General features: G+C 34.7%; 1 protein-coding gene across 1 annotated transcript; it reads right to left on the bottom strand.

The window, feature by feature from the left end:
* Positions 1–608: 608 nt before the first annotated feature.
* Positions 609–11,401, bottom strand: LOC142348300 (polyketide synthase HetM-like). Its single transcript, XM_075399631.1, has 4 exons — positions 11,216–11,401; positions 7,802–7,997; positions 5,556–5,710; positions 609–1,139 (listed from the first exon to the last, which is right to left on the bottom strand). The coding sequence occupies exons 1-4, from the start codon at positions 11,399–11,401 to the stop codon at positions 609–611; spliced, it is 1,068 nt and encodes a 355-aa protein (XP_075255746.1).
* Positions 11,402–13,224: the final 1,823 nt, after the last annotated feature.

Raw genomic sequence — 13,224 nt, 5'->3', positions numbered from 1 at the left:
GAAAATAAATGTTATGATATGCAGTTAAATATCAGCATTAACATCCCCGATATTTTTCGAAAGATAATTAGAAGTTCATTTTTGTTTCAAAATAATTGAGCAGCTCCATGGGCGCTGTCTGCTTCATGTTCTTTTCCTCGGAAACGTCATTTTGATACTCAGAATCAGAAGTTTTTCGGTTATGAATATGCGTTAATCGCCTACCTAAGCAGCTCTTTTTTTTCAAAAATGACCGTATTTATTCAGAGCTGTCCGTTATTCTGCCTATTTTTGTCAAAGGTGAAAGATTGTAGCTGGCAATTGATTAGGATATTTCGCAATATGTAAAAATTATTAATAATGATGGGCCGAAAAAAATTAACTGTTACCCAAAAGAAAAAAAGTATTCAAATTGAATTATTCGAAAGTTTGTTTAAAATGCAAAGTTAGTGTGAATTTTCTTGGTATCAAAATCTAATCTTTTATCAAAAGTATTGCAGAGGATCTAAACAGTTTGAAAGTTTGTAGAAAATTTGATGATTTCAAAACCCCTCAACTACTTCTGAAACTTATTTCAAAAAGTAAGAGAGTTACTATATAAAGGGGAAAATTACAAAATTGTCAGTTTTTCATAAGCTCTGCATTTTTATATTTCTCGCTTTCACTACCTTGTAAGTTGAAAATTTGTCAATTTCAGCCGTTAATAATGGAGGACTGGTCAAAATATTCCGCTCAATTTGTTTGCTGAAAAATTTCCGTAAATATCCAGTATCTATTGGAGGATAACCCTGAACTTCAAAATATCTGATGGCCTCTGAAGTTTGCTTCACTGAAAATTTCGTACGCTCCAATGGAAATAACGATTCATTGCTGTTCATTTCTTTCAGTAAACTTTTCAGTGGAGGTTTTAACTTTTCAGAATTTTGAATTTTGTCAATCCATTCCTGAATAGAAACTCGCTCCAATTTGAATCCATAATTTTCCATGAATTGATACAATGCTTTGCTGTCTAGTGGCTTTGGTTGTACCATGTTGAAGCGCTTTCCGCTCGAGAACTTGATGTCTTGGAGGCACTTGGTCACAAATTTGGCCACAAAATCAACCCGGGTCACTTCTAGAGCCCAGTTGTGTCTGGGGACAAATCCGGTGGCTGTTATGGCCTAAAAAATTATGTAATAAAAAATGGACACAAAATACTAAACAACATGAAACCTGTAATGTTACGAGTTTTGCAAAAGCAGTCTTTAGAGGACTGAAAGAAACAGCAGAATTTAGTTGATTTTGCATTGAATACTTAGATAATACCAATTAAAGTTGGCATCTTTTCGAGCGTCCCCTGATCGATCAGGGACGCTTATCTTATGAGAAAAGATCCAGACGCTTCCCTAGTCAAGACCTGGAATTTATGAAAAGACCTATTAACTCCAGGTGGGGGGTAAATATTGAATTAAATTACACGGTCGAGGACCCTAGTTAAATTCCAGGCTAATTCTTTCCATAAGTCCAGCGAAATTCTTTTCATATGCAAAAATGAGGCAAACTAAAAAGCTCCGACAACATCTGGGTTCGATCTCGTGACCTTCTTCAATCTATCCCAATGCTTAACGAATTGCGCTATATGTCCGTAACTTTGAAGTAAATTGAAAACAAGTCATTATAACGGTCACGAGCGTAATTCCAGGACAATTTTTATTGTCCAGCCGAATTCCAGAACACCTTTATTGTCCAGCCAAATTCCAGGACGCAGGACGTATGTTTTAGTTCCAGCCAAATTATAGGACGGTTGTTTTAGTTCCAGCCAAAATCCAGGACATCACATTAGGTCCAGACAAATTCTTTCCATACCAAATGTCTGCCGAGGACAGTCTTTTCATACCTTAAATCTGTCGAGGACGGTCTCTTAATAATTCCAGGTCCCCTAGCCTGGATCTAGAGTCATGAAATTTCAGTCCTCGACCAATGTTGTCCATTAAAAGACCGATGAGCATAATGGGTTTTGAAGTGACTTTGTACATACTTTGGCGAGAGCCTCAACTATATATAGACCCAAAATTGGACAAAATAGACAGTGTATTGACCAAAAAGAACTATTGGGCAATTTGTTGGCAATAATGGAGCACCTCGAAAATGAATTGACTCAAAAATTGTTGTTTCATGTTTCGATGCATGGTCACTTCAAGGGTCTTTTTTGAGGAAAAAGATGAATTTTAATGTTTCAGTATTGTAAAGTAGCTATTACAACAAATTATTTCTGACAATTTAATAACTCTCCAACTTTTCCTTGTTTTCAAATTTCATCATTTCATGTCAAATTTTGAACTATTTTTGCTGTTTCTTTTTGGCTAATGAGAAAGAGCAACAATAGTTTCTTTCAAAAGATAAGGTTAAGTTTTCAGCTAATGAAAATTGTTCTAAACTAACAGAACCCTCCCAGATAGCTCAACTACACCTAAAAACAGGATTGCAAGCCAACTAAAATGCTCTTTTCTTTGATTTCACGCGAGAAAGTAGAAGCTAAGAAAAAGCTTGCACCTGTCAGTCACAGCTAAAAAATTCGCATTCACATATGTTTCCTGCTAATCCATTGGGTCCTAAGTTAAATTTTGAACTCGTACTATTCCCAATAGAAAATATGGGATTCACAGTAAATTTATAGGGATCCCATTTGGAAATTCACTGAGAATTCATAACGGAATTTCACTTGTAAAAATAAATTTCTTTCAATATTGATTAGTTTTGGAAAACTGTACATGCATTGTTTTTACCGTGCATATCCGTCTGCTTATAATTTATTTTAATAACTACTTTTCCAATGCCTTTCCAACGTCCGGAAAGAAAAAGCAAGAGAAGAACTCACAAAAATTATGCAGCAAACTCAGAAATCATGTTTTTTTCAACATGACGAGAAAAAACCGACAGTTGATTGACTATTTCAGCTCGATCAACTACCGAATCCAGTCGGACCAAGACCCATTAAAATACCCAGTTTTGATGCATGGATCCGTTGTGTTTTGATCCCCCCTTTTTGAAGGTGCATATTATGTAACTAAGCAACTATGCAACCCCAGATTCCAAATTTTTAGATGATGGTTTGCTATATAGTGGCACGTACTGTGGAACTGGGTTTGCATAACGTACAGGGCGCCAAAAAGAAAAGATCCAATACTTTGCTAGAGTTATAGACCCATCAAAGACCCTAAATCAACCCATGAATAGATTTTGTCTCGACTATAAGGTCTATGATAAGGCCTTGACTCGGACCCATTTTCATGCATCGAAAAGAGCAACTCGACCATTTTCATCTATAAAAAGACAGTGTATTAACTCATGAAAAGAGTTTCTATCACCTGTAGGTATGTGCACGACTGTGTAATTTGGGTCAATGTTGTCCCCTTGACTTTTTGGTTTTTTATACAGTCTAGATCTCGAGTAGGGTTTGTTATTTTGCACGACAATAAAGTTTTTCAAGACAGACCGTTTTAAGTGGTATTCTTATGATTCCTGGCAGATCTTACAAAAAAAGGCAATTCAATTTGATTACGATGTTTTTTTTCCTTTCGTTCATTTTTACGCCGGTCGACCTTTGAATGATTATTCGCTCAGATTCTCTAATTCAACAAAACTCTTTGATGCAAAAATTTCTTCGCAAAACAAATGTGACCGTGGAGGTCGCAAATACATTGTTGGTGTAAGTAAAAGGCACAATTGAAAATAACTAAAGTTTTAAATGCCTTGCTTACTGTTTTAACGGTTTCGACACCGAAACGTCTAATTTTCTCTTTTCTGTCTTTTTTGCACTTTTTGTACACATATTACAAATTCTAAATAATGACTGATCTCTTGGGCCTTCTTCGGCAGAACAAGTAAACCGATTAATGATTTTAGAGTTGATAAATAAAGTTTTTCAAGAACTTGAAGACAAATGTTTTTTTAAATGTGGATTTAGTTTTTAACTTGGCACTTTGCTGCAATCTTTTTGCATGATCTCATTGAATACAGGTTGCATATCAAATTATTGGTGTTTGAGGGAAGCAAAATTTTATATAATTTTGTCTTTATTGCCTTTCTAATTGTTTTAAGGGCCTCGATACTAGTTTTTCCGTAAAACTTTGTTTAATTATTGTTTGTTCTGTGTATTTTTCATTTTTTTGTAGACATATGACATAATTTAAAAAACATACTTCAATCGACTTTTCTTGAGATATAATTGAATCTATTCAATGATTTCATTTAAAGCGAGTACTGTTATAGCTTTGAAAACAACTTTTTTTCTTAAAAAAATGTGTTTCCTAACTTTGCCCAATTTTGTTCAATTTAGTTTCTTTAATTCCTAGTATCATTATTCAGATGTCACATATCTTAATATCACAATATTGGTAATCAAATAAGGCAAAAATGATTATATTTCACTTTTACGGAGTTTATCATGGTCTTAACTTCTTCGAAGCCCTTTTCTCACAAAAATTAATTGAATATTTGTTTTTCGTCTCTATTTGTTGTTTGTTTTTGTAAAATTGCGACAGTTTCTGTAGTTAATGACAGGTTTCAATGTCTTCATATGAAAATTTTAGTGAATATTTAAACTGTTTAAGATATCAGTTGGCAGCTAATGGTTTTTTTTATTTGAAATGAATTGTTTTCAAAAAGGTAAACGTTTTTTTAACTTCGCCGTATTCGTTCTGTTTCGTTTAATTTTCTAACGTCTCTCTAAGGAGTAGCCCCTTGTGTTTTCAATTGATTTGGTCACATCAATTCTTTAGTTTTGGTTTTATTTCACGGTCATTTGACTTCGTTATTTAGTTTTTTATATAAATTGTACATTGATTTTTGGATTTAATAATGTTTGATGTTGTTTTTTATATTGTTGTTTATCGTATTCCATAGTCCTAATAATGTCAAGTATAATCGGCCCTGTAATATAGCATTGATTGCTTTGCTATGTGATTTGAGTTGAAAGCAACGTTTTTATTCATGAACCAACTGTTTTTCAACAATATTTAAAGCTTTGAAAGTTTTCTCTGCCTTTCGCATTTCGTAGATAATTAATCCAAAAATGATAATGAACGGTTTCGGAACATTTTGTGCATACGCACACTACTGAGCTTCCTTGTTTGACTATCAATTTATATTAGACTTATAGATTGTCGGTCGCCAGTATTGTGGTGTTCGATACTGTTTTTAACTGTATGATTAACCACGAACAAGGAGTTAATTTGCAAGTATGTCGTGGAAAGTTGCTCACGTAGTTCTCAACTTCAACTTTCTAAACTGCAGTTATTTTTTGCCATTCACCTTTGAAAAGAAACTGTCTGGTTTCTTGAAATGATGTTTCTTGATAGATACGCGTTGTAGACTTTTCCAGTCAAAACACAGTCCAAGTCAACAAAAAGAATTAGTACATGGTCGAAGTATTTACTGGTTGATAAAAGGTGTCAAGCTGTTCTATGTTGCTCTTGCATAGTAACGGGTTTGCAATTTTTGTTCGATCCTAATTTGACGAATCATAGACCAAATAAAATACAGCTCTTCATAGCAGACACCTTTTGGGTTCAATAACAAGGGTTTAAACTTTTCACCTGGAATATGGCCAGATTGGTGTCCTGTGGGTTCCAGTAACATTCGTCACAATCACCTCCAATGAAACCCGGACGATACACAACTGCTGGTAAACCTCTCTTCTGAGCCAATTCTAACAGCTTCTCTGACACCCACTTCGACTGACCGTAGCCTTCTGAAAACTTAAAAAGTTTTTGAACTGTTTCGCCATCAGCCTGGTTCATCTTTTTAAGTTAAGAGGGACTTCATTATTTGAATGCCACGTGCCAGAAGTCTTCCACCCGGTGAAATGTGAATCTGATTTATGATCAATTGTTTGCAGTTAGTGGTCAGATAACCTATAGCCCCCCCCCCATTAATGGTAATTATACCATAATGAGGGGGGGGGGGTATAATTTCATGGGGGGGCTATAATGGGAAAGACCCGGATTTTGTAGTTACACATACTCCTGTTTCTTAATGTGAGTAAACAATGGATAGTATCAATGCCAAAAAGAATTAGAGATGTTAACTAACATTTGTAAGAACAAAGTTCAAGTAGCGAACATTTAAAATTGGGCTTTAGGGATTTATCCATTTTCTATTTTGATTGATTTGGATATTGACTCTGTTCAATTTAGATTGCTTTGCTGTTTAAAAGCAACTGCTGAGCATCTGCTGTTTAAAAGCACTGTGAGAAGAAGGAGCGAAGCAAGAAGCTAGCCTAGGGAAGTCAAAAAATTTCATGCAAACTGTGGAAAAGGCGCCAAAATGAGGAAAGCACTTTTTCTCGACCTAAATTGACGGAATTTTATGCGGCGTATTCGAAATAAAAAAAAACACAGCAGGACAAGTCCTGACCCACAATTCAAAGAATTTTCAGTTACTAAAAACAAAAAACTAGAAATAGAATGGACTATGAATAGATTGGGAAAACCATTCAGAAAACAATCTGTTCAAAAACTGATAAAAACTGTAAAAATCATAATCAAAATGCCTTATATGGACAAAAAACCACTAGCGAGAGCAAGCGATTTTTTTCTCAAACACCATTTTCTCACTCTACTTTAAAATTAGAGCAAAAAATTTCACGCCGCAAAACCATTCGCATTTTCGCTCCAATTCATGTATCGGCGTGACCAATTTGACTTCCAAAAACCATAAAAAGGGTAAGCGGATCTTTAAAAAAAGACAGCGCGACAATACAATTCAATTTTTTTGAATTGTATGAAAACAATATAGCAGTACACGTCCTGACACAATTCAAAGTATTATTGTTGACCAAACAAACGAATAGAAATAAAAAAAAATAAATGATTTGGGAAAATTACTTAGAAATGAATGCAATTGAACAATTGAAAAAATTTTTTAGCAAAATTCAAAGTCAAAATATCACATGTGAACAAAAAACACAATCCAAAAAGCGAATTTTTGTTCAAACACCATTTTTTCACTCTTCTTTCAAATTGGGGTGAAAAAAGTGCAAGCTGCAAAACCACTTGCTTTTTCGCGTCCCCCGTTGTTTGGACGTGACCAAATTTTGTTCAAAAACAACATACACAGCAGTACAAACAAAGGAATCCGATGAAAGTGATTGGAAAAATGAGACAAAAAATATTACGAAATTACTTGAAAAAAGTTATAAAGCTAACTCCCGAAATTTTTTCGGGGAAGCATTTAACTATTCTAGTGCTTGGTCGATGAAAAACCCAAAGATAGTTCGGAAACCGCTAATCGGCAATCAAAATGGTAAACACCAAACTATTTCAGTAAAAATAGCGAAGCAAAACAATCAACTCTAGTAACAATACACCTTAATATCTATATAATAGCTCTTAAGTAGTGAACAAAAAAACTATGTGAAAAACTTAATTTCAGAAAAAATAGGCAATAGACTTTAAAAAAAACGAAAATGGGCCGAAAATCTTTTTTATGGAATCGAATGACAACTTAAGCCCCCTAAGAAACTAGGTTCAATCAAAAACTCCTCGGATGCCAAAAGAAGAAGAAGAAGAAGTTTACAATAACTACTAAAAAAACGTCCAGTAGGGCAAAATTGCAAAAAATGGCGTGTAAAGGTCTAATGATTGCTTCAAAAGCTGGAAAGTTAACCCAGCGACGTACTCTTCCTAGCTCGCATATATGATGCAAACGCCATTGGCTGCAAATTTGGAATTAAAACTTAAAAATCGCTTTGAGAAAGACGTACGTTATCAAAACTTTTTCATGGAAATTTTGATTTTCGGAAAATGACGAAACAGAATAAGCGGCAGAAATATTTAAAAACCTGTATGTCCAGTGGCAATATCGTCAAGTGGCGTGTCTTCTTCATGGGTTGATCCCGGACGAGGAGGAAACACAGCTCTTGAACTGATGAAGTGGAGAGGTTTGATTTTGGTAGAATTATGAGCCAATTCGATCATGTTGAGAGTTCCCCGCACATTTGCACTTTTTAACGCTTCGTAGGGGTACACCAAGTTAACCTAATCAAACATCTTCATCAATACTTCATTTATACTTCATAGCACCAGGCTGATATTGTTAGATAGACGAAGGTTGGTAGCTTCAGACCATCTTCAGGACTAAAATTGTCTATGTCAAAAATTTCAGCAAAATTTTATCCTTTTTTATTAATTCAAAGCAGCTTATGGCTATATCCTCCCAGGTTGAAAGCGTTTGGCATCTATGATCAAACAACCGTGCGCTCAACCGAAAATTTGAGTGCTTCAGACTTGAGCGTTGATGCCTAGAACTTTCTGCATGCATTTCAACTTTTTTGAAGTATACAAATTAAATTTCGAGAACAATTTCTATATTTTTCAACTTCTAATATCCATAGTTGTTGTTGCAGCTGCGATGTTCTAAAACAGGTATTATTTTTTAAAAAGTCTTGGGTGATAATGTTTATGATTCTCATCTATATGCTGAGAACCTTGAGAACCTTAAATTAAATGGGCTTGTTGACTCTGACTTCCCCATCGTCACAAAATGCTCGCTCCCAAAAGATATTAGTTTTTGGCCTGTCGAAAACTCGGTATTTTGACTGTGAACCAAGTCCCGTGCATTCATGTTTATAATATCGTGTTGGGATAAGTAAAAAATGACTAGGATGTGTTCAACTGTACTATTAAACTTCTTAGCATTTATTTTTCACCAAAGCTATAAAACATAACCAACTAAATTCGAGCGAATTGCTCTCAAACAACCGGCGAGCGGTTGAGTTCGGTAGTAGCCAGTTGGTGCTTAGGAAAATTAGCCCGGTAGCATTGGGGAAATGGGGGATCGAGCGACGGGGGAGGTCCAAGCAGTGGTGGGAGAGGGGGGGGGGGTTCAAACAATGGGGGAAGTAAAAGCGATGGTGTGGGGGGTTCAAGCGATGAGAGCGGGGGTAGGGTTGGGAGGGCTGGACGATGGGGGAAGTGTTAGGGCGACTAAGGGGGTCAACTTTTTAAGATTAACACTCTTCACAACATGAAATTGTCTTCTCAAAAGTTCCGGTGAATCGCATATTTATAGGCCATTAAAGCTTTTGAGGCTACAGGAGAACTTAAAGAGGTTCCTGCCCCCAGGTTCCTGCCTTCCAGGAGTTGCTTGTTTATTCCGTTTTCGAGGACGAATAGTCAGAATGGTCAGATGAAACTTCGGTCAACATTAAAAAAGCCACAGGACTAATATAGTTTCTAGGAAATATGTTTGAGAGCAAATAATAAGGTGTTCATCCCACTCAACTCTCAAACCATACAGAAAAACTGTTGTAGAAATTGGGTATCAGAAACGATATAAACTCCAGGCCCATAAATTCACTGAACACATTCTTTTGCGACCAATGTTCAAGTTCCTGAATAAACATAATATATAAGCAGAAAAAAATTGTATTTGGACTAAATAGATGTCAAAATCAAGCTCTCTTAATCTGTATGGAAAATTTACGACAGATGGTTAGCGCTAATGAAACAGGCGATGCTGCAAATGGTGGCCTGAAAAAACATTTGACACGACACTTTGAATCATATAAGATTGTACCAAAACTCGAACAAAATAATGAGATATAGATTCCTCTGAAATTGGCTCTAAGAAAACGGTCTCACCTTAGACAATTATTATGTGATTTTTATAAACTAGGTTTTCTGGTCAAAATAGGCATTCACAAGAATTGAATGAAAAATGACAGCTCTTTATCTATCATACTCAAAACAAAAGATTAGTAAACTATAGTTTTGAGGGTTCTAGTCGTAAAAAAGACCTCTCGAAAGTACATCTAGTGCATAAAACATTTGTCTCACGCGACTTCTTGTGGAGCATTCAAGGAGATGTCAAAGAGATCAGAAGATCATCATTCTGAAACTTTTTTAATGATCACAACAATTTCCCTCCCATGGTCACCCGGAGAAAAGTTAATACCTTATTTTCTTCCTCCAACCAACTATTGTAACAACATAATCAGGCTTTAATGCGTTCTCGAACAGTACTGCTCTCAATTTCAAGATGGTGCATTCAATTTGCAAACATCTCCGTATTATAATTTTTCCAAAGACAACTCAGCTCAATTGAACCACTCTTATGATTGTTCCTTTCAAGTAATGAGTTGTTTAAAGTATTATTTATCTGGTTAAGTTTTTTTTCTAAACGAGCTGATTTCAGACCGTCCCAGACAAAATTAACCTCTGATCAGATTTTCTATTGTTGAAAGTTTTCGTAAGAAAATTGCCTAAAGAATTTGTTCATTTAGAAAAAAAGATCAAGCCTTGCAGCAAACGCCGCCGAAACGTAACTCTCATTAATTTTTTTGTTTTACTTCGTTCATATTTTCGATCATTTTGCCTTTTTAATCCTAACTGTACTTACTCGTAAGTCGTGCACTAACCAAGAACAAGAAAACAGTGCAAAAATAACGTTTACAGAAAATGAAGTTATCTAACGGATCTATTGCAGTACAAAATCTCTTTCAATATCAAAACAAATTTTTATTAAATTTTAATAGAATCTATCAAAATTTTGGACATTGGCTTTGGGATGTTTTCAAGACGCTCTCAGTGGTGTAGGATATGATTTCTGATACACATCTTAAACATCATGAGATCAAGTAGTGGACAATGGAGAGGGATATACCATTGTAAGCTTTTTAGAAACCCGAAAGTTTTCTGAAAATATTCACAAATTGCGTCTACTTTAATCTCAAAATACCCTCCAACTTAATTCAATTTTTACCCCCTTTATAAAGTAGACATATGTATTTGAAAAAAAAAACATATTTTTCTTCCGAAAAATGACTCGAGTTTTAAAGAGATTCTGTCCAAAAAAACTCGAATTAATTCATTCCATGCTGGTAAATCAAAATCGGTCTCAATTATTAACCTAAAAGTAAATAATAAATCAACGATATGATCAAATGACAGTTAATCGATTTTCTAATGCACTACGAAGCGAATTTGAAAGGACAGGTTGCAAATAGAAATAAGAGACCCAGATGGAGGCATCAGAACAAAAACGACTTGTGAGCAGACTCAACTTAAGTACACAGGAGCATTCGGGTACCAAAATTGCAAGGCCTGGACTGAAGTTCGAGCGCACGACTGTTTTTGTCTATGTCCTGTCAGATACCTGGTACCCTCTCATCAGAGGTAGTTTCGTTTGTGGACCTCCGCGTGGGGAACTAAGTTTTAAAGCTTGAAATTGATTTTTTAAAAAAAATACGTGTTACCTGTGCAGCTGAGTGTATAATGATGTCTGTTTCCAACTGCAGCATGTTGTAAGTCTCATCATCAACTCCCAGTCGGTCAAGTGAGATATCTGCTGCCACGACCGACACTCGTGACTCGAACAACTCTGCAACTTTCTTCTGTTTATCAGTTGCACCATTTTGTTTATTGCTTTCTGATATCAACATGATAAGCTCCAAATATTTTATACTATTTATAGACGTCTAAACACTTTTGCAGAGAAAAAATTATGATTACTTCGGAAAGAGAAAACAGAAGCCGGAGATAACCTACCATTTCATATGAAACAGCAAGTAAACCAACTATGATTAGAAAAAAATGTTGAGTTGATGCACGGGCTAATTCAGTAAATCAACTTGCTATAAAGAAAAGCAATTATTTCACAGAAAAGTCTGAAGAGTTTGCTTCTGATCACATAAGAAATTTTCATCTAGTTTTAATTTAGAAAAAATTTAATCCTTTATTGTCGACATTTTGGAGGATACTAAGAAAGAGCGAGAGGCAAACTTTTTCGCCGACCGAGAACTACGACATGATTGGAATATTCCCCCAATAAGTCACACAAAATAATTTATAATTGTTCCGACCCCCACTTTAGTGGGGAGGGAGGAACTATATACAAAACTGGGGTTTTTTGTTCAGACAATTTTGGCCGATCGATATATTCATCGTAGAGGGTTTTGAGTGTATCATTAAAAAGCACGTACGTCCTAGAATGTGGAATTAAAAAGATTTTTTCGAAAATCGATTTTTACAGGGAGTTAGCGAGGTTGAAAGTTTTGTGAAAATTCGAAAGTTTTTATTCACATTTTCAGTAATTTTTGCTAAAATTTTTGCACAATTTTGCTAATATAATTTAAAATAAATTAAGATTTTTAACGGTAGAGTGTTATTGTTACCTTTAGAGACAGATGAGCGTTGCTGAATTGTTTGGTTGAAGGTTTTTTTGGTTAAAATTTTTGATAACATTTTCAAAATGCGAAATTTTTTCATCAAAAATAGCACAAAATGTGCTTTTTTGGACTACTTTGTTAAAGACACTCCTTAATCTCCGAAAAAGCGCTTGTTGAAATTAGGTGCCATATGAAAGGCTTCTGGAATTTAAATTTTGCCGTTTATTGCAGATTTAAATCGTTAATTATACAAAATGCATCGTTGTTTTTTTTAGCGTTTGAAGAAATTCACTCAACAATTGGTCAAATTCGCAAACGTTTGGAACACTTGAGCGGTTTGTTCGGCTACGTTTGATATTATCATGGATTCTTACAGTCAGAAATTTTTTAATTTTTACTTTGGTGCTGCCTTTTTTCAAAATACTTTGCATTTGTTTTTTCAATGTTAGTTTCTGACAAATTTTTTTTCAAGTCTCCTTTAATGATAGCTCTAATTTACTAAAAAAAACAGTTGAGGATATAGTTTGTTCTCAGAGAATCTAAGAGTTTTTATGGCTTTATAGAAGAGTTTTAGTAAAATTCAACTGATTTCTTGTGTTTTGCCTCCAAATTTTATCCTTTTTGCAGTCTGATTACTGAATCTAACCACTCAAAGATCCCAATAACCTCCTCTAGAGGTGTAATTGAACCTGTGCCACAGTTTTTACCTAACAAGACTTTTTGAAATTGTAAATTTAAAAAAAAAATTACATGTCATTTAAAAATGTCAACTTTTTGCTGATTCACAACAAAACACAGGTCAAACCTCCTTCCCCATATAATAAAATCATATTTTATGGCAGAGTGTTTTATTACTTTCAGTACTACTACGAGTTTTCAAACAAATTTTTTTTTGATTTTTTGTGCCTAATATAACATTTTTGCTGTTGGTTTTGTTTCTTTGGTAAATTGTCACATTACTTAACAATCTAAATGGAGAAAACCTGAAAACAATTGTAACCAAAAAACATTAACTGTTTTCATAGCATATGATTTTAAGAGCTGCGACACCTTTTTCTTGCAGATTTTAGTAGAGTTTTTTTATTTTTGCCCTTTAT

The sequence above is a fragment of the Convolutriloba macropyga genome, chromosome 1, assembly GCF_964194025.1.
Source record: "Convolutriloba macropyga chromosome 1, txConMacr16.3, whole genome shotgun sequence".
In the NCBI taxonomy this organism is placed as follows: Eukaryota; Metazoa; Xenacoelomorpha; order Acoela; family Convolutidae; genus Convolutriloba; species Convolutriloba macropyga.
This window is presented reverse-complemented; position numbering and strand designations above follow the sequence as displayed.